Genomic DNA, 27,688 nt, shown 5'->3' with positions numbered 1-27,688 from the left:
TGCAAAGACAGGTTCTAGCAAGGACAAAGAAATGTAATGAAAATAATCTATAATCTAGCAAGTTGGTTGCTTCCCTTTTGTTGAATGTATTCAAACAGATGCGGGATAAAAACCTGCCAGGGAATTTTTAATTAAGATTTCATCACTGAACTGTACTTGGACTCTGTGGCCTAACATTGCCATTCCAAGTAAGTGATGCCATGATTTATTTTTATTGTATTATTCAAAGTAAAACAGACAAGTCATTGGATACTATGGCATTTCACACACTTAATCCAGGGAGGAGAATGTGGTAAAATTGAAAGTTTTTAAGGAATGTTTCCTAGCTGGGTATCATGAAGACAGGATGCAAAGGAATGGGGCTCCCAGTTATTCACAGTTCAGTATAGGCCAGCTTTAAGCTGCTGTGTCCCATTTACTTCAGGGGACTGCAAAAATATCATCAGACAAACTTTTTGACATGTGGCTGGTGGCTGAGGTCTCCCCCTTGTTTTTAATCATCCAGAGGTGTTTTCCCCCCTTTAGCTAGCATGCTGCTTCTGGTCTGGTGAGCGTTGCAGAAGAGTTCTTTACAATTTGGAATACTGAACAAGATGCCGGCCAATTTCTGAGACATTTTTACAGCCTAAGTGAAAAGAAAATATGCAAATGGTTAAAGGAACCTACTATACCGAGAAAATAATTAAGGCTCATCAAGAAAAAATAAATAAAACAGATTCAAGTTTCTTGTTATGAGCTCATGAATAAAATTATATTTAAACATAGAAAGCTAATTCTGCATTCCTCTCCCCTTTCCCTGACTTTCAAATAGAGGTTGTCCTCAATTTACAACAGTTCACTTAGTGACCATTCAAAGTTACTGAAAAAAGTGGCTTATTACCGATTTTCACACTAATGACCATCCCTATGGCCACAGGATCAATATTAATTGCTTGGCAACTGACTAATATTTATGACAGTTATAGTATCCTGGAGACATGTGTGATCACCTTTTGTGACCTTTTGACAAGCAAAATCAATGGGGAAGCCAAATTCATTTAACAACCGTGTTACTAACTAAACAATTGCAGTGATTCACTTAACAACTGTGGCAAAAAAAGGTTGTAAAATGGGACAAAATTCACTTACTGAATGTGTTACTTAGCAACAGAAATTCTGAGCTCAATTGTACTCCTAAGTCGAGGACTACCTATATAATTTTTTTTTTAGCTGAAAAACATTTTTCTCTGAAAATTCACCTTATGAATTTTGAAATTGGATAGGTCAACATTATATAGAACTGAGCTGCACAGGTTGCCAGTGAATTTCCAGGTGCAGTTTAAAGTGCTGGTAACTACTTAACTACTTTCAAGCCATCGGCCCAGTTATTTGAAGGCCTGCCTATCTCCCTGCCTGATGAGTAAAATTGAACAAAGTCTCTTCAATCAAAAAATGCTATTTATTGGAACCCAGGAAACATGCCTTCTCAGTCATGAAACTGTCCTCTGGTACAAGGCACCTCCCCCTCCCTCCCCTCAGAGATCCAGCTTCCGCCATAACAATGTTCCAGAAATTTCCCTGGCCTTGGGACAGGTGATTGTGTAGCCTTGCCAATGTTTATATTAGATATAGGATACAATTGAAAAGCTACTTCAGATTCTACTTTGTTTATCTGTTTTTATACTGGAAGCTGCTCAGATTAGTTCTAGAGTCAGGTAGCCTTCCAAATCTAATCAACACATAGAGATAAACCAATCAAAGAAATGAAAAAAATGAAATACAACAGTAATTTAAAGATGTATTTACCAGTGAGAGCCATTGACAGACAAAATTCATCTTTTAAAATCTTCAAAAGTTCTTGAAGTCCTTCTTTACCCTGTTTCAAAAATGAACGGCATTGTAAATGAATGTGGCTAACATAGCTTGAAAATGTAGAGAATGCTGCAGTTTTCAAATAAAAAGCTCTCAGTAACAGCATTTTCTATGATGTTGGCTGTATATTTATTTTTCTTTTGTTTCTAATCAGATTTGTCAGCATTTAAAGCTACGTAAAACCTGTTGACCCTATATGAGCAAGATGCTAGTGCAAGGGTCCCCAAACTTGGCAACTTTAAGACTTGTGGACTTCAACTCCGAGGAATTCCTCAGTCAGCTATGCCTTGACTGGGGAAAAAGGGATGTAGGCTAACTATATTCCATTTCCAGTTCTCAAAAAATATTACTTATCTCTTAGCCATTCCTAAGAGTATTTGGGAATCTTCACTGTTTCTAACAGCATTGCTGAGAGACCAAATAAATTGGCACAGTAGGGAAGTTTGAACTAGTTATTAGATATGCATGAATCTGCCTCAACCATTTCATTTACCATTCAGATTTCTTGGGTTGCAATTTTTTGTCATGGATTAAAATGAATCCTTAAAATCTGCCTCTAGTTTCATTTACATATTTAACCTCCATTCAGATTTTTCATATGCTAGTTCTACTGAAGTACATAGGTGCCCATATTGAGAAGAGGTTTTTTTTAAAGATGCACATTTTTTCTATTGACTTTTTTTAAAATAAACCTATCCAATTTTGTACATAATTTTTCAAAACCATTTGCTGTTTCTCAGATATATGTCTTAACAATAAATTATCTGTGAATTTTTGAGACCAGAAAAGCATTAGTGAGCTACTTTCAGTTTAATTGTTTGTGCTTAATGGAGTAAATTTTAGAATCTTGCAAATTTGATCTAAGGATCATGGATTTATGTTCTACTAAGTATTATTATGTTACTATAGTATTTTATTTGCAAAATAGCTCATAACCAGAAAGAAACTGAAACCAGTGTGGAAAACAGGGATCAATTCTGGGTTAGGAGAATACAACTTGTCAGGTGGGTCCAGAAAAAAGATAAGATTCTATTTATTGGATACCAAAAAATGAAAACACTGGGAGGGGGAGAGCCAAAAAAATAAAGGATGCCAATTCTAATTATGCAATCAAGATCCCCACCCTTTTAAAATGTGTGTTATGTAAAACATGTAAAATGGGCCAAGGCTTTGATTGTATGATCATGGCTGCCAACTTGACTTTTTTGAACCTCTTGCAGAGGGGTGTCAAACTCGATTTCATTGAGGGCCGCATCAGGGTTGTGTTTGACCTTGGGGGACTGGGTGGGTGGGTGTGGCCAGCTCAATGTCACTCATCAAGGCTCCGTTTTGGGCTGTGACAGCCTCCTGCAGCCCTCTACCAATGAAAAATGGAGCTTGGGGAGGCCATGCACAGCCGGCCCAGGTACTGTTTTCGCTGGCAGAGAGTTGCATGAGGCTGTTGCAGCTGAAAATGGAGCCTGGGAGGGCTGTGTGCAGCCTCTGAAAGCTCCATTTTTGTTGGCAGAGGGTTGCAGGAGACTGTTGTGGCCAAAAACAGAGCCTGGGAGGGCTGTGTGTGGCCCTCCCAGCTCCATTTTTGCTGGCAGAGGCACTGTGGGCTGGTTCTTTGCTGTTTCCAGGGTGGGCCTGCGGGCCAGATCTAAGCATCTTGCAGGCCAGGTCCAGCCCCTAGGCCTTGAGTTTGACATCCTTGTTCTTACAGATGCCTTGCAAGGAGAGTCTAATTTTCTCCAGAATGATTTGATTACAGCTTTCATTTTAGTGCAGTTCTAGCGACCTTATAACATACCATTGCTTTCTTCTTTTCTACTTTTTTCCTAAACTTCCATGCCTCCAGCTATCATAAAATTCAGTAAAACGTGTTGTTGTGGCTCTAATTAGGTTTATCTTTATAGGAAAGGGTATAATGATCTATAAAAAGGCAGAGATGTGCTCAAGCACATGAGTGACCAAGACTAAATGCTAGCAGATTTTTTTTTTAATGCCTGACCAAGGACTTGTTTGTAAAAACTCGGCTTTTGCTTTCTGAATTACTAGCCTTTCCTATGGTGAACGGTCAACTTGATTTAAAACTCCCTTCCTCCACTATCCTTGTTTGAATTATAACTCGTCATGTTAAGAGCCTGCTGCACCAGAGACCTGAAGTAAACCTTAAAATGTGTATATCTGAATGTGAGCAGATATAATGAAGCTTACTGAATAAATCAAATTTCAACATTAAGCTTGATCGTTAGACAGGCATGCCATATGAAATCAAATGGGAAGCATTATCTAGTGAGTGCAAATCTAAAGAAAATGGGGAAGCTGACTTCAGTTGGTCACATAAAGACACAGCTATTTATCTTCAAATTTTTTTCCTCATAGACACTCGTATGCAGGGAGTTATGTTCACCTTATAGGCCAAACCCCACACTGTGGGTCTGCCGATGAAGACACATTTTGCTCCAAGTGCCAATGCTTTCAATACATCATTCCCTGTTCGTATTCCACCATCCAAGTAAACTTCGATTTTGCCTTGCACTGCAGTAGTTACTTCAACCAGAGCAGCAATCTGCAAACATGATCAATCAAATTAAATTATTACAATTGCATGGGATGGGGTGAGTGTGAATTCTTAACTAAAACAAAGACCCTTTTTCAGTTAGTTTCCAGTAATACAGGTTGAGGTGCTCAAAAAATCCCAAATGATTGAAGACCAGAATATCTGAACGACATAAACCTTCTGTATAACCTGATTATCTATTAAAATTATTGGCCAAGAACTTCTTGTAGTAACAACAAGCCCCAACATTCATTTGATAGGGAGGAGGAAATGGATCTTCAGGGGCTGTATTTAAACTCAGGAATTCCTTTCCAAGAGAGACCCCGAATAAATTAACATCCTATTAACAAGTTTTGCAAAAGCCGATTACAATTTTTTACAAGGATACTTCCTTTTTATTTTTATCAATAGCTGCTATAATCATTTACCGCAGGGTTGGGATTCAAATTCTTTAACAACTGGTTCTGTGGATGTGGCTAGGTGGGCATGGCTAAATGGGCGAGGCTAAGTCTCGTGGCTAAGTGGGCATGGTCATATGACTGAGTGGGCGTGGCCTTTTGTTTTGCAGCAAAAAAAAAAATAACCCATTTTTTTTTGGCCTCCTGAGCCTCATGCAAGCCTCCTGGGGGGGTGTTTTTGCTCCCAGAAGGCTTCCTTGGGGCCCAGGAAGCCCCAAAATGGAACACAGGGGGGCAGCCCCCCTGCGTTCCGTTTTTGGGCTTCCTGGGCCTCAGGGAAATCATCTGGTGGGCGTTTTTGCTCCCAGGAAGCTTCCCTGGGGCCCAGGAATGAAAAAAATGGAGCACGCCTCTTTTTGCCTCCTGGGCCTCAGGGAAGCCACCTGGGCAAAGCAGTAAGACAGCGAAGGGGATCCCGGCAAAGCTGATAATCAGAACAGCTGATCGTTGGGAGGGGGAAAAACCTTAAGGAGTGACTGGGCAGGGGAGAACCAGTCAACGATGTCAGGCATGCATGTGATGTCGCACATGTGCGATAAGGACTGACTGGGCGGGGAGGGGTGGGTGGGGAGGGGAGGGGCCAGCCAGGGGCACAATTTGCTGGTTCTCTGAACTGTGCAGCATCATAACAACCAGTTCTATAGAACCGGTCTGAACCGGTAGAATTCCACCCCGGTTTACTGTCTATGACGCAGAGAAACAATTTTATTGCTGCTTTGCTATATGATATATTATGATGTTTATTCTGTTTTTATTATTTGTGAAGCTTGGAGTTTGGGAACCTAGCAACTGGATGGATGGAGCTTACATTTTAAACGGGGTTATAGTTTTCTAACTTTAACTTACAATGAAAATGCAACATTGTTTGCTATAGCCAATAATGGCTCATGACTTACAGTAGGAAGGACTCCATCTAGCTGTCTTCCTCCGTGATTGGATACGATAATCCCTTGAACCCCATGTCTCACAGCTAGCTCAGCATCTTCCTTTGTCAGAATCCCCTTGATGATGATTGGCAGCTGGGTCAGACTTTGTAGCCAGGTGATGTCATTCCAATTGATAGATGGGTCTATGGATCCAGGGGGCAGACCATATTCAGTCTGGTCTTCATCCTGAAGGAGAGAGGACGATGGAAACTTCATTGCCATTGTATACTCTGTTAGTATACATATGTCTGCTTAAGTAAATGCTGGCTTACTGGTCCTGCAACATTTAACACTTCTCCAATAATATGATTAGGTTTGTATATAATTTATTTTTCCTGTTATTGATGTATTTGTTAAAATCTGCTGCTCCAAAATAATTTATCTTTTTATGAGGCACTTCCAAGTGTCTTGCATATGTCCCACGGAACACTTGAGTTCACCTAAGAACTCTTCAGCATGCTGTAATAGGCACTTTCTGCTTTGCTGACAAAAAGATCAGGGTATCAGACTGTTTCAACTTTTAGTATGTAAATAGCCTATTGACAACATTTTGCCATTCCTCATTATGTTGTAAGGAAGCCTTGTAAGTTTGCAAGAGATTGTAAGGGTTGTGACAATGAGGCTAGGGACATCCGCACCCCAGGTTAGCCTCAGGATGCCCAAGAACATGTTGCTTTGGTAGCTAACCCAAGGGGAACCACAAGAAATGGGAGAAAATAGCAGTGTTAGCTTCCTTCCTTAGGGAGACAGAGCTAGAGATCCAGGAAGAGGAAGGGCAAGATTTAGTGCTGAAGAAATGCCAAATACCCTTTCATAGTTCAAGGAGATTTCTTCTTTTTTTCTGGTCATTGCTTAGTACAGTCTGATAGAGATTGAGCAATTATCCCAAGAACTCATTTACTGTAATCAGGAAAACTGCTTGTCCTTTGAGACTGCATTGCCTTTCCGTGGCCCTTTTCTCAAGGAGAAGAAGGTGGAACTTGGAAATCCATTTCTCTGTCCCCTTCCTCATAGTACATCACTAAAAGTTAAAGAGCTGATAAAGGTTGTCCTCACCAGGGCCTTCAAAACTTGCAGAGTGTAAGAGTTGCCTGACTTTTCATAAAAACAAACAGTCTTTTTTTCCACATGCTGACTATTTTGAGCCTAGAAAAATCCTGTGACAATTCCCTTCCAGCAGATGCACATTTCTGACCATCAAGTAGAAATATGCAAAGTATATTCTAGTATATTCTAGTTAATCAATCATACCTGAACTTATTTTGAGGAATGTTATAGATTTAATTTTGGATGGCTCAGTCTTTTATTACATATTACAGTATTATAATGGTCTTTGTCATTTTCTGTGAGAATAATCAAGAAGTGTGGATCACAAAGAGCTATATTGCCACAATGGCTCAGCCATTGTGGTGTGGTGTTCATACAATGTGGTGTGAATCAGTCCAGATAAGTGTTTTCTTTTTTAGCCTGTAAGGCCCTTTTGGTAGCATTTCTGGCCTAAGGCCAAAAAGATAAAGTAATGATTGGGAAGTATTGAGTTTCAGAATTTTCACAGGAAAAATGAAATGTCCTTCACAAAACCACATGTACTCATGTCAGTAGTAAATATTAGACATCAACTGTTACTTAAATATCAAATATTAAGCGTTACTAATGAAACATCTTTATTTGAATATTTGCTTAAGAATACTACAATATAATGGATAATTTTCTTCCAGGTTGGAAGGAAATTATCCATTCCTGCCAAATACAGGAATCCATTATTACAGCTTCCTCAACTGAATGACCATTCAACCAACTGCACAGCCATCAGACAAAATAGATCAATAATTATTATTGGTATTTTAAAATATTTTTCAGAGAGATAATTTAGTTATCTGTTAACATTATAGCTTATTAGTAATTCAGAAGATAACACCTCAGAAATGAATTCTGTACATGTGAACTTGCTATGTTCAAACATTATATGAAGGAAGCTCACATACAGCAGTTTAGGGTGAGGTTTTCAAGGTCACATCATTAATTCAGAGGATTCAGTCTTAGAAATAGTTTATGCCTCAGTAGTGGAATCTGCATAGGTAGGCAATTCTAAACCCAAGTTTGCAGAATGCAAACTCAGCCAGGATTCTAAAATGTGCACACATGTTTGGATTCTAAGATCCACCATCTCTTCCTTCACATGCTTTTTTAAACTGAAGGGTTTTAAAAGTTACCAACCTCAAAAGCTCCTTCAAAGTTCTTCACTTGGATGGATTTCAAGAACTGGTAGTTGTTGCGAATGTCATTCCGCCTCTTGCCAGTGTAGGGCACGTCAACTGTGAGCACCAGGGCCTGGAATCCCAATGCATTAACCCGTCGTACCAGCTGCTCTGAGAACGTCCTCTTCCGATGGAGGTAGAGTTGGAACCACCGTAAACCAGTAGGTGCAGCAGCAACAATTTCTTCCACAGAGAAAGTGGAATATGTGCTGGCTATGTAGCAGGTATTCATAGCTTCTGCCGCTTTAGAAAATATGGAGGGAAGGCGGAAGAGTCAAAACTGACTTCTTTGGTTCTATAATTAAGCTTAACCATCTAGTAGTGCTTCCCATGCAGCCAATAAGTCCCAATTTAAGACTGTGGTGTCCCCATTAAGAAGTAAAAGCAGGCAAGATGGTGGTGATGGTACTGTAATTTAAGTTCTGTCCATTTTGTGTGTACATCAACATTGTGCCACAGGTACAAAGAGACAGGGCTAAAACAGCCTATAGATGCTGCTGTTCTAAGAGGGACGGTCCCAGACTCTGTGGAGAGCCCAATTCTCACTGCAGTTTCCTGGTTATTCTAGAACAGGGTGTCAAACTTGCGGCCTACAGGTCCCATGCCCGCCCAGTTTAGTAAAGGGGGAAAAAGTCCCGATACGTCACATGATACCGCCATGACAACGTGAGTTTGACACCCCTGTTCTAGAGATTTTGTATCAGAAGAACTGGATGCTTGGCATACACATTGCCTTGGAAGATTTCCAAAAACTTTGGAATAGTTTATTAAACGGGTAAGCTTTTCTCCATATTCTGCTGCTATTTACATTATCCACGTAGTATTAGCAATATGAGCTTATGTTCCTTTCTTTCTTCTGAAGTCTACCTGTTCATTTGCACCTTCTCTTTCATATACTCTCTTCTGAAGGAAGCATCTACCTGGCATGTGGTGGATGTATTGTTAGGGCTACTCTATAGTTATAGCATTCCTTTAAACCTCTCATTTTAGCAAACGCAACAATTTTAGACCTTATTTCTTCATAGAGCCATGCTACTTCCACCCCCCTCCCAAGTTTGTTGATAGGGGTTGATTTGTTCTATATTGTTTCCATCCAAACCCTTGAAGAATTCTATGGAGATTTGATTCACTCTTGAGGCTTTTGTACTTGCCCAACAGGTTTACAGTTCATGTGACTTGCTTCTCAAGCTCATCCTCAGATTATTTTCTTGACTATGGTTTCACCTGAGTTGCTCTTCTTATACATGTTTTTCAGTAATTAATTCCGTCCTGTTTGTTTCTTATATCACTGAGATGAATGGGAAGCTTCCCATGATTTTTCTAATTTTCTTAAATAGATTCTTTGTGCTTCCCTATACTGTTATTTTTTCTACTTATCTATATTCTGAGTTCAGGTTATCACTTCATGGAAGTTTGTATTAATTTCTTTAGTTTTCCCCAAATCAACGGCTTTTGCTAGTTCTTTTTTTCCTTAGCTTTTTTCTATAACTTTGTTTGATAACGGTTTGTCTTTTATGGACACTTTCAGTCATCCAGGTCATGTCCAAAGGTACGTTTTCAAGAGGCAACTGTGCTTTCTGGTTTTTCTTTGAAGATGTTTCATTTTTCTTCCAAGAAACATCTTCAGCTCTGAGTGTTGAAGAAGCTTCTTGGATGAAAAGTGAACATCTTCAAAGAAAAATCAGAAAGTACAGTTGCCTCTTGAAAAAGTGTGTCCTTTTTCTTCTTTCTTTCTTTTTTTTCTTTCTTATTATATGCTTTCTGGCTTTTTCTTTTTTAATGATCATTTTAATTTCTCTCCACAATTCTTCAGGTATTCTGTCCACAAGGTTCCAGTCTTTGAAACTGTTTTTAGCTTCATATTCTTCAGAAATGTATTCACGGTTGTACCTCATTAGTTTAATCCTCTTTACTGTAAGTCTCTTTCAGTCTGATACCTTTCCATGATTAATAGCCGGCCTGATTCACAATCAGCCCTTGGCAATGTTTGCAAGTTAGCAAAGAACTTTTTTCCATTTCCTGTTACATCAGATGTAATATCTTTTGTTATGGCATTGCTCACTTCAAGACATAACAGCTGTCATATAAGTGAAGATGTATTAGCAATGGACAGAACATTTTCTACATAGAAGTCTATCAGTCATCATCCTACATTGTTGCAGGTCCTAGTTCATATTTTCCGAATTCTGAGGGCCTTAAAAGTCCTGCCCCATTTCCCTGACGGTAAGCAGCAGTGCAGTTAATACTGGCATGGAGCCAAATGAAATATCTTGGCTGGACTTTTGACCAGGCAATCACAGGCAAGGTTGTAGCCATTCCGTCAGATGAAAAAAGCAGTGGATGGATGGATGGAGAGATGGATGGATGGATAGATAGACATAGTTTTGTTGTATACACTCACATATTTACATGCACATAATGATATATAATACTACCACCAGAGGTAGTATTCAGCAGGTTCTGACCAGTTCTGGAGAACCAGTAGCGGAAATTTTGAGTAGTTCGGAGAACCGGCAAATACCACCTCTGACTGGCCCCGCCCCCATCTATTTTCTGCCTCCCGAGTCCCAGCTGATTGGCTGGGTCTTCTTTTGTTGCCTTGCACAGGAGAACGGAGATGGAAAGCAGGTTAGTGGGATGGGGAGGGAATGGGATTTTGCAGTATCCTTCCCCCAGGAGTGCAGTGGGAATGGAGATTTTACAGTATCCTTCCCCTGCTACACCCACCAAGCCATACCACGCCCACCAAACCACGCCCACAAACCTGGTAGTAAATTTTTTTGAATTCCACCACTGACATGTGCATATAAGTAGTAATTTATTTTTTATTTTTATTTATTTATTTTTGTCAATTGCTTACAAGATAATAGGTATAAGTATATACATAGTTATGAATACATGGATACATATAAGAAATTTTTTTAAAAAAAGAAACAATAGGACAGGGACGGTAGGCACGTTGGTGCGCTTATGCATGCCTCCTACAGACCTCTTAGGAAAGGGGTGAGGTCAATAGTAGACAGTCTAAGGTTAAAGTTTTTGGGGTTTGGGGAAGAAACCACAGAGTCAGGTAGAGTATTCCAGACATTGACCACTCTGTTGCTGAAGTCGTCTTTCCTGCAATCAAGTTTGGTGCGGTTAACCTTAAGTTTGTATCTATTGTGTGCTCTTGTGTTGTTATGGTTGAAGCTAAAGTATTCATTGACTGGTAGGACATTGCAATGTATGATTTTATATACTATACTTAGATCGGACCGAAGGCGGTGTAGTTGTAGGTTTTCTAGGTCTAGAATTTCGAATCTGGTGGCATAAGGCAGGGGTCCCCAACCACGGTCCGCGGACCGGTACCAGTCCGCGGATCAACTCCTACCGGGCGCTGGCTTGCGGCGCCGCCATCTTTTTGATGAAAAAGTGCTTCCGTGAGCTTTTCCGGTAGAAAGCTCACCGGAAGCACGTTTTCATCAAAAAGATGGCGGCGCTGCTCGTGAGCTTTTCCGGTAGAAATGGCTTTCTACCCGGAAAAGCTCACGAGCGCATCGCTATCTTTTGATGAAAAAGTGCTTCCGGTGAGGTCACCGGAAGCACTTTTTCATCAAAAAGATGGCGGCCCAGCTGATGCCGTACCGGTCGCGCGCCAGCTGATGCCGGTACCGGGCCGCGCGTAGAAAAGGTTGGGGATCACTGGCATAAGGTATTCTGCAACGAGTAGAGGAGTGGAGAACTCTTCTTCTGAAATATTTCTGGACTTTCTCAACTGTGTTAATATCAGATACGTAATGTGGGTTCCAGACTGATGAGCTGTATTTGAGTATTGGTCTAGCAAATGTTTTGTATGCTCTAGTTATTAGTGTAATATTACCAGAGAAAAAGCTACGTAAGATTAGGTTAGAAGTAAGTCAGAATTCTACAGTAATTAGGCCATGCTCATTTGACTGTGTTAGAGGAATGAATACAAAGCCAAAGTAGGAAGGGGCCAGATTGTATTCCCTTTGGGATACTTGCCACAACAATCTTCATGGCACAGGGAGAAAGCAAAACAAGCACCCACCTTCAAAAGTAGCTTAAGCAGGAGCAGCCCAATCCTACAGCTTTTTTTAAAAATCCTGCTTTAGCTACCTATTTGGGGATGAAATTGGTTGCTTAAGGAACCCTTGCCCCCTGAAGTGCCATATATTTTGCATGCAGCTGTTCAAGCCCTGTATGTGATTCCCTACTAAAAGAAACTGGGTGAACTCACAGTGCAGATATTCTGTGGGAAACAAGTAGTGTGTTCTGCCGTCTCTCTATATATACCATTTACAATTACCATTTAGGTTTAGTGGATGATAGATTAGTAAGAAAGAAAAAGAAAGAAAGAAAGAAAGAAAGAAAGAAAGAAAGAAAGAAAGAAAGAAAGAAAGGAAGGAAGGAAGGAAGGAAGGAAGGAAGAAAGAAAGAAAGAAAGAAAGAAAGAAAGAAAGAAAGAAAGAAAGGAAGGAAGGAAGGAAGGAAGGAAGGAAGGAAGGAAAGAAAGAAAGAAAGAAAGAAAGAAAGAAAGAAAGAAAGAAAGAAAGAAAGAAAGAAAGAAAGAAAGAAAATGATAGATGTATTTAAAATGGCTTGTTTTCTTTTGAAAATACTATACCAGGGGTCTGCAACAGTGGTGGTATTCAGCCAGTTTGCACTGCATCGGGTGAACCGGTAGCAAGGATTTGGCATGGGTCACCAAACTGGTAGTAAGTTCTGGCTGGCCATGCCCCTGACCTGGTTGCCTGGTTGCCGCTGGCTCGCTTGCCCCACCCGCCCGATGGTCACTCACCCCACCTGCCTGACGCTTGCCCCTTAAGGTATTTCTTTCTTTTTTCCCCCTCCAACAATCAGATGTTCATACGATCAGCTGTGCCAGGATTCCCCTTGCTGAGGCCCAGGAAGGCAAAAAATGGAGGGAGGAGCTCAGTCCCCCGCTCCATTTTTTGCCTTCCTGATGCCCAGAGGAGCCTTCTGGGTAAAAAAAATGCCCCCCCAGAGGCTCCTCTGAGGCCAGGAAGGTCCCAAAACAGAGCGTGGAGGGGGGTGGTTGCAAAAAAGCAAAAAAAAAAAAAAAAAAGCCATGCCCACCAGTCACATGCCCATGCCCACCAAGCCACACCCACCAAGCTACGCCCACAGAACCAGTAGTAAAAAAATTTGAATCCCCGTTTCCCACAGAAAAGAAAATACCGGGAGCCAATAATTTAACAACTGGTGCGACTGGGTGGGTGTGGCCAACTCAATGTCACTCACTCCCACCCAGCCACCTCCTGCTCTGGAATATGGAGAGAGTTTCCATCCCCTGCCATCATCCTTACCTTCTCAGGCCAGGCAAGGAGTGATGGGAGGGGCCACCCAGCCGATAAGGAGCCACAGAAGAGGGCCAAAAGAGCCACATGTGGCTCCAGAGTCCCAGGTTGCAGACTCCTACACTATCCCCATATCGAATACCAAAATTATTTTTGGCCTATAATCTTGCATACCTTGAGCTGTGCTCTGCTCTCCATCAGGACAGGCCAAACCGTGGAAACCAGTAGGAGCAATCCCCACTGGGAAGTCAATTTCAGAGCCAAGAATCGTGGTCCTTGGATCTATTACCGACATATCCCGCAGCACCCGTGGCCGCAAATAGATTCTGTGGGATGAAGAGAGAGCAGAAGCTTCAGAGTTGATCAGAGGTAATATTATTGAAGGAAGTTCAGAAAAATGAACCCTCCCTATCTGTCTGCTTATCCATTTATTTTCCTATCCATTATTCAATCTACCATAATAACCTCAAGCAACGTCCTAGATTTTGTCATATATCCTGAATTCTGCAATGGCTGAAAGCAACCAAATGTGTGTTGCAAACGTGGTATGTGTGTCACTACTGCCATCTAGTTGTCCAGATGTTTTCAGCGCAGATCTGATAGCCCTGCAGTGGCACCAATCTTGCTCAGTTTGTAAGGCCTATGAAGAAGATACAAAGGCACATGCAGCCCTGTGAAGGAGAGTGTTTTTGGTGTCGCTAATCTTGAACTCCTCGTGATTGCATGGAGGTGTCCCTGCTGTTTTCTTGGGAACATTTTCAGAAGTGGCTTGCGAATGCCTTCTTCCTATGCTTGAGAGGCAAGGACTTGCCAAAAGTCATCTTCCTGCCTAAGGGAAAAGTGGAATTGGGTTTTCCCACTCCTAGGTCAGCACTTTAACCACTGCACCAAATGGTCTTTGAAGGAGAGGTGCAAAATCTATAGATAAAAGTTACTCATGCATTTATCCAGCCCTTTCAGTAACAGACAACAAACAGTAATCTTGTTGAACACTGAGGAAGATACTGGAACAGAGAAGAGAGAAAGCAGCCATCATTCTTACTTGGATATAAAAGTTGCAGGCAGGCAGTCCTTTTATTATGTAAGTTTAGTTTTCCCATCCTCTAGTGCCCACAGAAATGCAGGGATCATGCTGGCTAAGAAACAGAGGTTTGTAAGTGGGGGGGGGGGGGGGGGGGGGGGGGGGGGGGGGGGGGGGGGGGGGGGGGGGGGGGGGGGGGGGGGGGGGGGGGGGGGGGGGGGGGGGGGGGGGGGGGGGGGGGGGGGGGGGGGGGGGGGGGGGAGGGGGGGGGGGGGGGGGGGGGGGGGGGGGGGGGGGGGGGGGGGGGGGGGGGGGTTTTATGCTATAAATAATCTAAATGCATGCCGTGCCTCCACTGGGCAAATGCAACGAGACTCCTTCTGTTTTGAAAAGCTGGGTGTTTCTTGTAGTGAAAGTGGGACCAAGAACTATTTCAACAATTCTGGGGTAACCAGAAACTCAGGTTTAACCATCCAGTAGTGATTACTGGTGCTTAGAGTAGTGATCTGCTGCTCACTATTGTAGCAAGTTAGGCTGTGTCACACACTTCTGTGAGAAGTGGCCAGAACACTCATCAAAACTAGGATGTTATGAAACATCAGCATATTCACGGCCAATTTCTTTTTCCAAATCAAATTTCTAGTCTGGTGAATGCTAGATCATTCATTTCTATCTCAGTTTGCATCAGAGAGTGAACGAGGAGAATAAAAATCAGTTGCCTTGGTGCTGCATCTCAAAGTGGATACATCTGGCTCATGAGTAGATACCTTCTTTCAAAGACTTACTTTATACCCTACCTTTTATAAGCCATGAGATTGTCATCCCGTGTATAACATTCATCAGCACCTGCTGCAAAATAATCCCAGATAGGCTTGGGAAGATGCTTTTTAGCATGAGCTTCAAAATCTGACACACAGATAAGAGCCATTTCAAAACAAAGTGAGAAGAACCTGGTAGGAAGAGAGAGACTGAATAAATATAACAGGTATAGAATTCCAGGTGAAAACCCTAAAATAAAGTTGAAAAAGAAATAATGATATAAGCAAGAACCTACCATCTAATGAAAGCATCTGGAGTTCATTTAGGTCACCACAGAAATATAAGCCAAGCAAAATGTGTTGTAATTCCAAGCTATTATTTTATGACATATTTATACTCACCTTCACCCGAAAAGAATTAAAAATGTGAAATCCACTTCCCTGCCTAGTTTTATAGACCTGGTTTTCTCTCCATCATCTATTCAAGCAGTAGCCAGATCCAACCTAATCACCACCAAGATAAACCTATTTTATCGAGCATGATGATACAACTCACCCGTTATCTTTTTTTCTTTTCTTTTTTCCTTAAAAAAGGAAAGTGTTAAGAACTTTTTCATTTTTTGACAGAATCTGATGACTTGTGTAGGCATAGCTGCTTGCTTAATCTGTGGAAATAAAGCTAGCCAAAGATTGGAGAAATTACATATATAGATGACCTTGTGTGGGAAGCCTCTACAGTTTGGATGGGAGAGAAATGATTCATTCGTTTCCCTATCTGTGGCAGGCAGTTTCAATTAAAATGACAGAAATTGCCATAATGTCCTTTGGTAAGAAATGACCTATAAGAAAAGGACAGGTACATATATTACTTTGCATTATTGTATTGTTGAAGCTGATTTGCAGGTCAGAAATATGTGCCAAAGTGTTCATTTCCCCCAAATTCTCCATGTATTGTTACCTGAACTGCAACCTGTGAAAGGACCTAATGGCAAAGACTGCAATGATGACACCATCAAAGCAAACCTCTTTAATACATTCTTTGGCTCAGTATTTGTAAACAGCAATGGATCAAGCCCGGTACTTCCTAGTCAAACCACAGACAACTACAATGATCTAATACATATCGATTTTACAGAAAACATTGTTGAAAAAGCACTGCGCAATCTAAAACCATCTCTGTATTGGACTGGACGGAAATGTGCCTACTTCTTAAAAAAGCTATCCACTGCCATAGCCAAACCTCTAAGCATAATCTTTGAAAAAACTTTCAGGACCAGCTCCTTGCCAAAACTATGGTCACAAGCCACGGTCATCCCCATCTTCAAAAAGGGAGACCCCAGCCTAGTTGAAAATTACAGACCACTCTCCTTATGCTGCGTCACCTGTAAAGTCATGGAATGAATTATTAACCAATCCATTATCCTCCACTTAGAGACAAACAACCTACTCTCTAATAAACAATTTGGTTTCAGAAAAAAATCTATCCTGTAATCTGCAACTCTTACACTACAAAAACATATGGACTACACAACTCGATCAGGGCAAAGCAATAGATACAATCTACATAGACTTCTGTAAAGCCTTTGATTCAGTGGTACATGACAAACTACTCCTAAAACTAAGATCTTATGGTATCTCTGGACACCTACAAAACTGGATAGAAGCATTCCTGTCAAACAGACAACAAATGGTCAAAATTGGGAGCGTCCTATCAAATTCTGTACCTGTCAATAGTGGTGTCCCCCAAGGCAGTGTTTTACAACCAACTCTTTTCATACTCTACATAAATGACCTCTGTGATCATATTAAGAGCAACTGTGTTCTTTTTGCTGATGATGTAAAGCTACTCAACACCACAGACAATACTACTACTCTCCAAAAAGACCTTGACTATGTATCAGAATGGTCAATCAAATGGCAACTTCAAATCTCAACAAATAAATACTCTGTCTCACATATTGGCAGAAAAAAATCAGAAAATAAAATACAAGCTAAATAGTCAAGACCTTGTTGAGGATCCAAACTTTGTCAAGGACCTTGGAGTACTCATCTCAAATGATCTAAAATGCTAGAGCCCACTGTAACTACATAGCCAAAAAGGCATTAAGAGTTGTTAATCTAATCCTACGTAGCTTCTTCTCTGGTAATATCACACTACTAACTAGAGCATACAAAACGTTTGCTAGACCTATACTTGAATACAGCTCATCAGTCTGGAACCCACATTACGTATCTGATATTAACACAATTGAAAAAGTCCGGAAATATTTCACAAGAAGAGTTCTCCACTCCTCTACTCATTGCAGAATACCTTATGCCACCAGACTTGAAACTCTAGACCTAGAAAACCTCCTGCCTGATCTAAATATAGTATATAAAATCATACATTGCAATGTCCTACCTGCAAATGAATACTTCAGCTTCAACCATAATAATACAAGAGCACACAATAGATACAAACTCAAGGTTAACCGCACCAAATCTGACTGCAGAAAATACAACTTCAGCAACAGAGTGGTCAATGTTTGGAATACTCTACCTGACTCTGTGGTTTCTTCCCCAAATCCCAAAAACTTTAACCTTAGACTGTCTACTATTGAGCTCACCCCCTTCCTAAAAGGCCCACCAATCGTGCCTACCATCCCTGTCCTATTGTTTTTTATTTTTCTTATAAGTATCTATCTCATGTATTCAAAACTATATTTATTCTTATACCTGTATCTTGTAAGCGATTGACAAATCAAATAAGATGTTAAAAAAAATGTAAATGCTCGATATATTCTAGAATAGGAAGGGATATAATATAATTAATATGTAGAAAGTTGGACATTCAACAATTTAATTTTTGTAAAGAAAACCATCACAGAATGCCAAGTATGTTTTATACAGAGCAACATTTCATTGGTCTCCAAGAATGCCTATACTAATTAATGTCAGGAGGTGGGCTGCAATGGGAGACTTCTAATGAGGTGAGCTATTGCCCACATCTGTTTCCATTGCAGATGGATTTGCAGGGCATTACAGCCACAAAGGCAGCTGGAAGTGAAATCTCTTTAGAACAGGGGAGTCAAACTCACGTCATCACAGCGGCTTCATGTGACATATCGAGACTTTCCCCCCCTTTGCTATACCGGGCGTGGGCATGGCCAGCACGTGATGCATCCAGCCTGCGGGCCAGGAGTTTGACAGCCCTGCTCTAGAATAAAGAGAGATCTGGTAATTGGCCGCATGTACTTCACCACACCTGATTTTTCTGATCAGACAGCAGAAATCAACATTTTTGCAGCCATGTGATCAGCTGGAAGTCATGGGTTTCGTTGTGTTCTGAGTCGTAAATGTAGCCTTTTGTGGACTCAAGGTTTCACAAAACCTAACCTTTTAACTAACGTTGGAGTTTATTTTGTTATTGCTTATTTAAAATTGGCAATAAAAACTTTCAGAACTGTATTCCTACAAATTACTGGGTGAATTTCTCTTCAATCCATTTTTAAAAAGTTACAAATTTTCAGCTTTGTAAGATTTTTTTTTTGTATACTTGTATATTTTTGCAATATACAACAAAGGAGTGACTTTAGAGTTGTTTTTAAAAATTGTAAATGCTTTGTGAAATTGATGTAAAGAAAAATGAATAGAATAGAATAGAAACTTCATTGTCACTTTAACGTACACTAATCGGCATATATTAAAATGAAATTTCATCGCATTGAACTCTCAAAACATAACTATTATGCCTATACCCCCCACACATATATATGACACCATGGGTGGGCTTCAAAAAATTTAGCAATTGTTTCTCTGCCCGGTTGCTGGGTCGGCATGGCCGTGGTGGGCACGGCCTAGTCGGCCTCCTGCACCATGGGGGGGGGCATTTTTGACATCCCTGAGCTTTGGAGGCTTTTCTCAAGCCTTCGGGAGGGTGAAAACGGCTTCCCCGGGCTCCGGAGGCCCACTGGAGGCTGGAAATGGGCCTGTTTCTGGCCTTCCGGAGCCTCCAGGAGGCCTGTTTTCCCCCTCCATGGGGTTTCTTGGAACCTCCGGGAAACCTGTTTCCACCCTTCCCGGGCTCTGGAGGCTCTCTGGAGGCCAGAAACTGGCCCGTTTCCAGCCTCCTGGAGCTTCCAGGGGGCCTGTTTTTCGCCTTCCCCAATCCTCCGTGTGGGCCCTACCTGGGATCCAAAACAGGCCGCGTGGAGAGTTCTGGGAGGGGAGGGATGGGCGGGGCCAGCCAGTCAGCAGAACTACCATTCGGCAAACCAGATGTAAAAGTAATATCCGGTTCACACGAACTGGTGTGAACCGGTTCCCTGTATGACACAGAGAAACATCACAGTCTAGTTCAAAGGTAGATACATGGTGAAAAAAAAGAATCCTGTGAATTTACAAGATGGATGGCATAAAGAACAAAGCTATTTAAAAAATCTAGTAGTCCTGCTATAAATATCTCCTCCCAGAGAGGAGCAACAGAAACAAACTGTTAAGTGGGTGTGTGGGGTCTCTGTTAAGTGGGTGTGTGGAGTCTCTCAAGTTCTAAGCACATTTCGCTTATAAGCAGTATCCTGAATAATGGGAAGCGAGCTTCCTATAATCTTCTCAGCTGTCCTTACTACTCTCTGTATGGACCTTCTATCTGGGGCACTACAACCATCAAACCAAACAGTGATGCAGTTTGTTAAAACGCTCTCAGTCATGCCTCTGTAAAAAGTGGCCAGGACAGTAGGAGAAAGATATGCTCTCCTCGGCCAATGCAGGAAATGCAAATGCTGGTTTGCATGCTTCAAAGACTTTGAAATTAATTAGAAAGATTCCTCCTCTGGGAAAAATCTCTCTATTTTACATTTCAATGCAAGATAAGATTTTGAACATCAATTGCTAAAGTGCATGATGGTTACTTCGAAAGAAACATTTGATGTGTGAGCTGGTGAAGTCCTTGAGTTTTTAATTCTTTACTGGAATTAAAAGTTAATGAACTGAAATGGACTTTAAGGTGGATTTAAAATTACAATTTATAAGAAAGAGATGGCAATGCTAGATGTACAAATGGAATTGAATGATCACGTAAAAATCAAAAGGGACATACAAATAATATATCTTGAGAGTGAAGTGGACTATCTTGTTAAATTGAAATATTTACTGATGTTATTTAATGGACATTGCAAATGGATTTGGATAAAGATGATAAGAACTTAAAGAAAAGAAAGAAAGACTGGAAGAAAACAGGAGTTAAATTTTTATCAATGGAACCAAGGGATAGTTGGGAGGAGAAGGAAAATATAAAATTGATCTATTTTACCGTGGTTAAATAATGATTACTATCTTTGGTGATATTGATGAAGATTCTCAGTCATCCAGGTAGAATTGTCTGGAAGCTGCTTGGATGGGCAATGAAATGTCTCAAACCAACAAGAAAATAAGTCCAGTTGCCATGACTGAACTTCCAGATATCTTTGTTGATGCTTAATGGTTACCTGGATTGGAAAGTTTTCTTTCTTTCTTTCTTTCTTTTTTCTTTTTTTCTTTCTTTCCTTCCTTCTTTGTTTCTTTCTCTCTCTCTCTTTTTATTTCTTGATGCTTTTGCATTTCTATATCTTTTTTGATATCTATGTCGGGTGTCCCTCCCTGTCTCTCGGTCGATCTCTCTGTCTGAACAAGCCTCTCTCTCTGGTCTCTCTCTCTTTTTTCTTGATGCTAAGAACTAATTTGCAATATCTATATCATTATTTTTCGGTAGATTTCTAAACTCACCGGCCGTTCCTGTGGCCGGTTTTCGTCAATAGGGGGGGGGGGGGGGGGGGGGGGGGGGGGGGGGGGCGGGGCCGCAGCGCCCGCGCCGGCCGGCGCGAGGTTGGGGATCCTTCTAAGTAAAAGTTATTATTTCTGGTAATGTTTAATAGCCCTTCAATTTTATTTTATTTTATTTATTTGTAATGTTTAATTGTTATGAGAGCATTGAGGAGAATTTAGATTAAATGAAAAGGAGGATCATATACCTATAGTGTTAAGTATTTTTGTTAATTAATAAGGAGAGTTGAAGATATAAATATTAGTTGGCAGAAAATTGGGTGAGGTATGGAATGAAGAGGCATCTGGTTGTATTTCAAGATTTACTTAATTAATTTTCATTAAATTAATATTTAATTTAATTAAAGATTTAATTTAAGGTTGGAAGGGACCTTGTAGGTCATCTAGTCCAACCCCCCGCCCAAGTGGGATCTTTTGAAGCCCTAGACTTCAAAAGAGTAAATTTCAACAAACATAAAGAGAGCTTTGGAAGGATTCCATGGATAAAAATCTTAAATGATAAAGTAGACCACAACCTACTTCTTAGTAAGCTAGAAAAAAATGGAATAGATAGCACCACCACTAGATGGATTCGTAACTGGCTGACAAACCGTACTCAACGAGTAGTCCTTAATGGGTCTACATGGAGGGAAGTAAGCAGTGGGGTGCCACAAGGTTCCGTCTTAGGCCCAGTACTCTTCAATATCTTCATTAACGACTTAGATGAGGGAATAGAAGGGGAACTTACCAAATTTGCAGATGATACTAAGCTGGCAGAAACAGCTAACACCCAAGAAGATAGGCTCAAGATCCAGATGGATCTTGACAGATTAGAATACTAGGCCGTATCAGACAAAATGAAATTCAATGTAGAGAAAAGTAAAGTCCTACACGTAGGGAAGAAAAACCAAAAGTACACATATAGACTGGGTGAAACCAGGCTCAATAGCAGTAACTGTGAGAGGGATGTTGGAGTCTTAGTGGACAACCAGCTAAAAATGAGCCAGCAGTGTGCAGCCGCCGCCAAAAAAGCTAATGCAATTCTAAGTTGTATTAACAGAGGGATACAGTCAAGATCAAAGGAAGTACTAATACCACTCTATAAAGCCTTAGTAAGACCACACCTAGAGTATTGCATCCAGTTTTGGTCACCACATTATAAAAAAGATGTTGAGGCTCTAGAAAAAGTACAGAGAAGAGCAACCAGGATGATTAGGGGACTGGAGGCTAAAACATACAATGAAGGAACTGGGCTTGGCTAGTCTAGTAAAGAGAAGGACCAGGGGAGACATGATAGTGGTCTTCCAATATTTGAGGGGCTGCCACAGGGAGGAAGGGGTCAAGCTATTTTCTAAAGCTCCTGTAGGCCAGACAAGGAATAATGGATGGAAACTGAACAAGGAGAGATTTAACCTGGAAACAAGGAGAAACTTTCTGACAGTGAGAACAATCAACCAATGGAACAGCTTGCCCTCGGAAGTTGTGGGAGCGCCATCAGTTGAGACTTTCAAGAAGAGATCGGACTGCCATTTGTCAGAAATGGTGTAGGATCTCCCACTTGGGCGGGGGGTTGGACTAGATGACCTACAAGGTCCCTTCCAACTCTGATTATCTGTAAACAACTGAAAACAACTGAAGAAGCTTGGGAAACTCCAAAAATATGATTATAAAAGCCCAGTCCAGTACAATACCATTGAAAAAGAAAAAATCCAAGAAGAAACCAGGATCGTTGTACAAAGTATAAAAAATGGAAAGAGGGACATATAACTAAGGCAGAATACCAACATATAGTCTGAATTTGCAAAGATGAAGTCAGGAAAGCCAAGGCTCTGAATGAACTAAGACTTGCAACAAATGTCAATAATAATAATAAAAGTTTATTTCAACATATAAACAAGAAAAAATCAAGGAAACAATTGGTCTGCTAATGGGAGATGATGACAAGGAGGTGATGGGCAATAGAGAGAAAGCAGAGCTGCTTAATTCATGAATGTGCTTATGAATAAACAGGAAGATGAAAGCCAAAAAACCCAGTATATCTCTAGGCTACCAACACTCCGTGCATTCTGAGTAACCATTCACTGTCACGTGAAAAGAGTAGTGTCAAAACACTATATGCCAGGGTGAGAACACACAGTAGTACCCAGCAAACAAAGAGAACAGGTACCTACGTGTACAATTTAGGCAGAATAGGGAACCACAAGCGTTTATCACAAGATGCCTGTGCAGTATCCTGGGGAGAGAAAGGAAGAAGGTACAAAAGCAAATATGTGGCACATCCTGCCATACATCAAAAATATGTCAGAACCAAGCAGAATGCAACTTCCGAGATCTGCCAATGGGCATTGCCTACCACCCAGAGGCTACCATACGAGGACAAATCCTGCACTACAAAGATTGTCTGGAGGTGGGAGAAACTTCAAATATAATTTACCGGATTCTCTGCATGGATTGCCACTGGAACTATGTGGGATAGACAGGGAGGAAGCTAACCATCAGATTGTGAGAACCTGAGTGAGCAGTTTGTTAAGGAGACCCAAACTTATTGGGAGCCTCATACTACAGTCAACATTCCATTTCACAGCTGCTATAACTGTTCGCCAAGCAGGGACAAAAATAGCCAGAAAAATGGTCCAAGCCTAGGAAACAGGTCCCTTATCAGTCAACAGAAGTGTGCTGATTTACCATCAGTTTATCAAGTACTTAGGAGCCAAGCACAGCAGCACAAGGAAACAACAATCAATGACTTAATAGTCAACCATCAATACCCTAATTAACAACTAAAAGCTACATACAATCATGCACCATATAAATACAACACATAGAAAAGCACATACTCTAGAGCAGGGGTGTCAAACCTGCAGCCTGTGGGCCAGATACGTCATGTGCTGGCCACACCCACTTATGGTTTAGCGAAGGGGGAGAAAGTTGCACTACGTCACATGATGACAACATGTGGTCAAGAGTTTGACACCCCTGCTCTAGAGAGAGAGAGAACTTCCCTGATGATGGGCTTTAGTAGGAGCCACATAGCTGGAAGACTACACCTTTGATCTTGGTGACCGATTCAGATTTTGCCTTCATTTGCAAAACAAGCAGAATCTGCCAGTAATAGTTAAGTCTGAATTTTCTGGTTGAGCTCCAGGGCCCCATAATCTCAGGAGCTCCACAATTTGAGCCTTTGAAATATCTGGCATATCATAGAAGGAGAAAAGTATCCCCATGGAAAGACACCACAGGTTAAAATGCACTATGGACATAAAGCTTCTTCTGAACTTAGTATCCTCCCAGATTAAGTCATTTTAGCTGTAATTGGAAAGATAAAAGGACAATCATAAGTTTGTCTGGTTTGTCTAGAAAAATAAATACAGATGCTCCAAAAAAGAAATATCTCACGGAGGGAAATCTAGTAAGATCTTTTTAGATCTGGTGTCTATCTCCCTTGGTGATCCTAAGTGAGTCACAACAACTGCTTCACAATCATTTACAAAATAACTGTTGTTACTACTGGATACCTTTTTGGATTTTCTGCTGACAGCAGGGCTAAAAAAAAATGGGGGGTTGTTTATAGATAAGAGATGGGATAAAGAGATAAATGTAACTTTAGCTAGAATTAATAGTTATTATTTTTTATATTTATTGTGTTAAAGGTTGGATATTTATTTCTTTTCTCTTTATTATATTCTTACACTTTTTAGCAATAACAATAGTACTTACCGTATTTCGGCATATAAGACGACTTTTTGCCCTGAAAAACATGCCTCCAAGTGGGGGTCGTCTTATACGCCGGAGGACTCCGACTCCCACTTCGAGCTTGAGTTGCAGCCGGGAGGGAGGCTGGGGGAGCGGTGTGTGTGTGTGTGTGTGTGTGTGTGTGTGTGTGTGTGCGGGTGTCACTCGCCACGCGCTGCGCAACCTTTCCCCTCTTCCTTCCTTAGCGGTGTGGGGAGGAGAGGATTGAAGATCCTCATGTGCGGCGTACTTTTCTTTTTCTTTTTCTTTTTGCACGCAGGTTTTGCATGCGGGCGGCTGTAGGTTAAGGATGGGGAGCCCCGGGTGGGTTATCAGGTTTTACGGTGCTTCCAACATGTGCGAACGGTGGGAGAGCGGAGAAGAGAGCGAGCGGCGCCCGCTGTGTGAAATCCTGCCATCAAAGCAACACTGGGGAGGCAGGGTATAAATTTACCAGGTTAATGTAGCAATGGTGATTAATGCCCAGAACATTGTTTGCGGGTATTGGGGTGTGTGTGTGTGTGTGGTGGTGGTGAGGAGAGGTTGTCCTTTGAATGCGGAAAAGTAGGTGTGACCTTGTGTAGGAAAATAAAGAGATCCTTTTTAGCGTGTTTGGCTTCTTTGCCTCCCCTCGTTCGTTTTGACGTGGAGATAATGGCCTTCGGGCGGGAGGGGAAGAAAACTGTAGCTGGATCATTTCAAATTTCACTTACTCTCCTGCCTCACTTCAATATGTCTGAGCGACTCCAGATACTGGAAGACTTTTTGAATGAAAGTGTTACCTCCATTTTTTTTTTAAAGAGGGCCACTTGGGGAAAAAAAAAAGATTCTAAGGAATTCCTTGTTTCTTGATTAAAGAGAAGGCATTGAATATACTGTTCCTTGGCAGCCTTTTCAGTGTCCGGGTTTTTGGTGTGTGTGTGTGAGAGAGAGAGAGAGAGAGAGAGATCAGCTGTATTGAGAAGAGAACGTTTCCTGTGTTCTCATTTTATTTACAACATATTTTACGCTTAATGGTAAGCAATGAAAAATATTTTTAAAACTCATTTCTAAACTCCATAGCTATTTGCATATTCTTGGTTCAAAATTGGATTAGCTCATTTCAAAATTGTCCAAAGCAGAAAAGTGCGTCAAAAAAAAAAAAGTGCAAAAGTGGAAGGTGTGTGGAAGAGGGGGTAGTCTTATACGGCGAGTATATAACAAACTCTATATTTTGAGTGGAAATGTTGGGGGGTCGTCTTATACGCCCAGTCGTCTTATACGCCGGCAAATACGGTAGGCTTATATACCATTTCATATGCTCTGCAGCACTCTCTAAGCCATTTACAGAGTCAGCATATTGCCCCCAACCAGAGGTGGTATTCAGCAGGTTCTAACCAGTTCTGGAGAACCGGTAGCAGAAATTTTGAGAAGTTCGGAGAACCAGTGGTAACCTTCGCCCAGGAATGGGGAGGGAATGGAGATTTTGCAGTATCCTTCCCCTGCCATGCCCACCAAGCCATGCCCACCAAGCCATGCCCACCGAACTGGTAGTAAAAACTTTTGAATCCCACCACTGCTCCCAACAATCAATTTTACCGACCTTGGAAGGAAAGAATGCTGAATCAATCTGGAGCTGGTGAGAATCGAACCCCTAGCAGTGAGCAGAGCAGAGCAGTGAGCAGACTTAACCTGCAACACTGCATTCTAACAACTGTGCCACCATAACTCTTTTATTCCTATATTTTCTTTTCTTTCATATTATTATATTTTACTATAATAATAAATTATAATATGGACATAATGCATATTAAAATGTTCAAAGTTAAATATTTAAAGTGATCCTTTTCATTTATTTCAATCAGACAAGTGGAAGACTTCTAAACGCCATTATACAAGCCAAATTACAAATTGTCCAACTTCATCCCTTGCCTCCATCATCCATTTTCCACCCATTTCCCTCCCTTTCAAAAACTTACTTTTAACACCAGAATAACCGCAGGTAAAAGACTTTGCTCCAGCAGGGATTTTAAGAGAATCTGGAAAGTATACAAGCACTTTGTAAGAACAGGAGTTCCTTAGTTTATGGAGGATGAATGCCAGAAATTTAATAAACTACTGCAAGAGATTAAAGCTTAACTTTTCCAACAAACTTTGTACTGTTTGCCCTGTTCTGAAAATGCTCTGATCAGGCAACGTTAGTTGTATATCCAGTTTTACGGAAGCAAGGATAATGGAATCATTACGCAAGTGTGGAAAAAATGTGGGCAGTGCTCTTGTATTTTACAATAGGGAAGGCCTGCATGTTTTCAGAGCATATACGATTGGCAGATTTCTTCAGAATCTATTACTCAATCCCAGACGTTTAGCATGAATTAGTTAGCATACATATTGATACCAATTAAATGGTTCCTCATGTCATACGTTCCCCCTCCCCCAGAAGCTTGCTTGTTAAGACAAGGGGCTTTTTTACAAGCAAAACTGCTCGTGGAAAAATATCATTATAGACACAAGAAATCATGTACCTGTCCAAGCAAGAGCAGGCAAGGAAGCAAAATAATGCAGTTCCTAAATTGCATGTTAACAACTCTTGTTAGATTATTCATCTGCTATTAGTACATGCAGAGAAAATGGCACCAATTTCACCCCTTAGATTCTGCCTACATTCCCTGGAAACTGGGAATTCCCCCATCTCCATCCCCATTCTGACCTTGTCTCAGAGCCATTATTTACATTTTTTTATTTATTTGTTTGCAAGAACTCTTTCCCAGAAAGGCTGTCAATGTTCCACTGCAGGGGCATTGTTTCATCTCTTAACAATAATAAGCCAGCTGTTAAACTCTGTACACTTTCTTGTCTAAAGCCCAGTTCTAGTATGCAAATGAACAAATCCACCTTTAGAAGATGGATGAGTTTTAGATGCAGAGTGTGATTTTAAGAACTTTTTATACAATGGAGTAAACTCTTTGGCACGTGGGAAGGAGACAAGGCTCTATACCATTGGTGGCTAACCTTTTTGGGCTCCTGTGCCAAAAACTGCATGCCAGCACCCAGAATGCAATGC

The 27,688-nt window shown here is 41.0% G+C and overlaps 1 protein-coding gene and 1 long non-coding RNA gene across 2 annotated transcripts in view; one reads left to right on the top strand and one right to left on the bottom strand.

Annotated features, from left to right (window-relative positions):
- Positions 1 to 27,688, top strand: part of LOC148132387 (uncharacterized) — a 131,063-nt gene that overhangs the window by 49,680 nt on the left and 53,695 nt on the right. The window lies entirely within an intron of this gene.
- On the bottom strand, positions 194 to 26,850 carry HAO2 (hydroxyacid oxidase 2). Its single transcript, XM_087957293.1, has 8 exons — positions 26,604 to 26,850; positions 15,175 to 15,327; positions 13,531 to 13,682; positions 7,998 to 8,281; positions 5,751 to 5,966; positions 4,247 to 4,405; positions 1,786 to 1,855; positions 194 to 625 (listed from the first exon to the last, which is right to left on the bottom strand). Exons 2-8 carry the CDS (start codon positions 15,303 to 15,305, stop codon positions 570 to 572), a joined length of 1,068 nt encoding a protein of 355 aa, XP_087813419.1. The 5' UTR covers positions 15,306 to 15,327; positions 26,604 to 26,850; the 3' UTR covers positions 194 to 569.

Source organism: Notechis scutatus, chromosome 2 (assembly GCF_049901735.1).
Source record: "Notechis scutatus isolate UNSWTSFEM ecotype Mainland chromosome 2, rNotScu1.2, whole genome shotgun sequence".
Classification (NCBI taxonomy): Eukaryota; Metazoa; Chordata; class Lepidosauria; order Squamata; family Elapidae; genus Notechis; species Notechis scutatus.
The sequence above is the reverse complement of the archived record's forward strand: the minus strand, read 5'-3'. Positions and strand labels throughout refer to the sequence as shown.

Bases quoted from the DNA above. Each gene is read 5' to 3' on its own strand.
- HAO2 (XM_087957293.1), bottom strand. From the start codon at position 15,305: ATGGCTCTTATCTGTGTGTCAGATTTTGAAGCTCATGCTAAAAAGCAT. The intron at 8,282-13,530 runs GTATGCAAGATT...TATTTTCTAAAG, and splicing joins AGAGCAGAGCACAGCTCAAG to CGGCAGAAGCTATGAATACC. The intron at 1,856-4,246 runs GTGAACATAACT...TTTTTGAAACAG, and splicing joins TGTGGGGTTTGGCCTATAAG to GGTAAAGAAGGACTTCAAGA.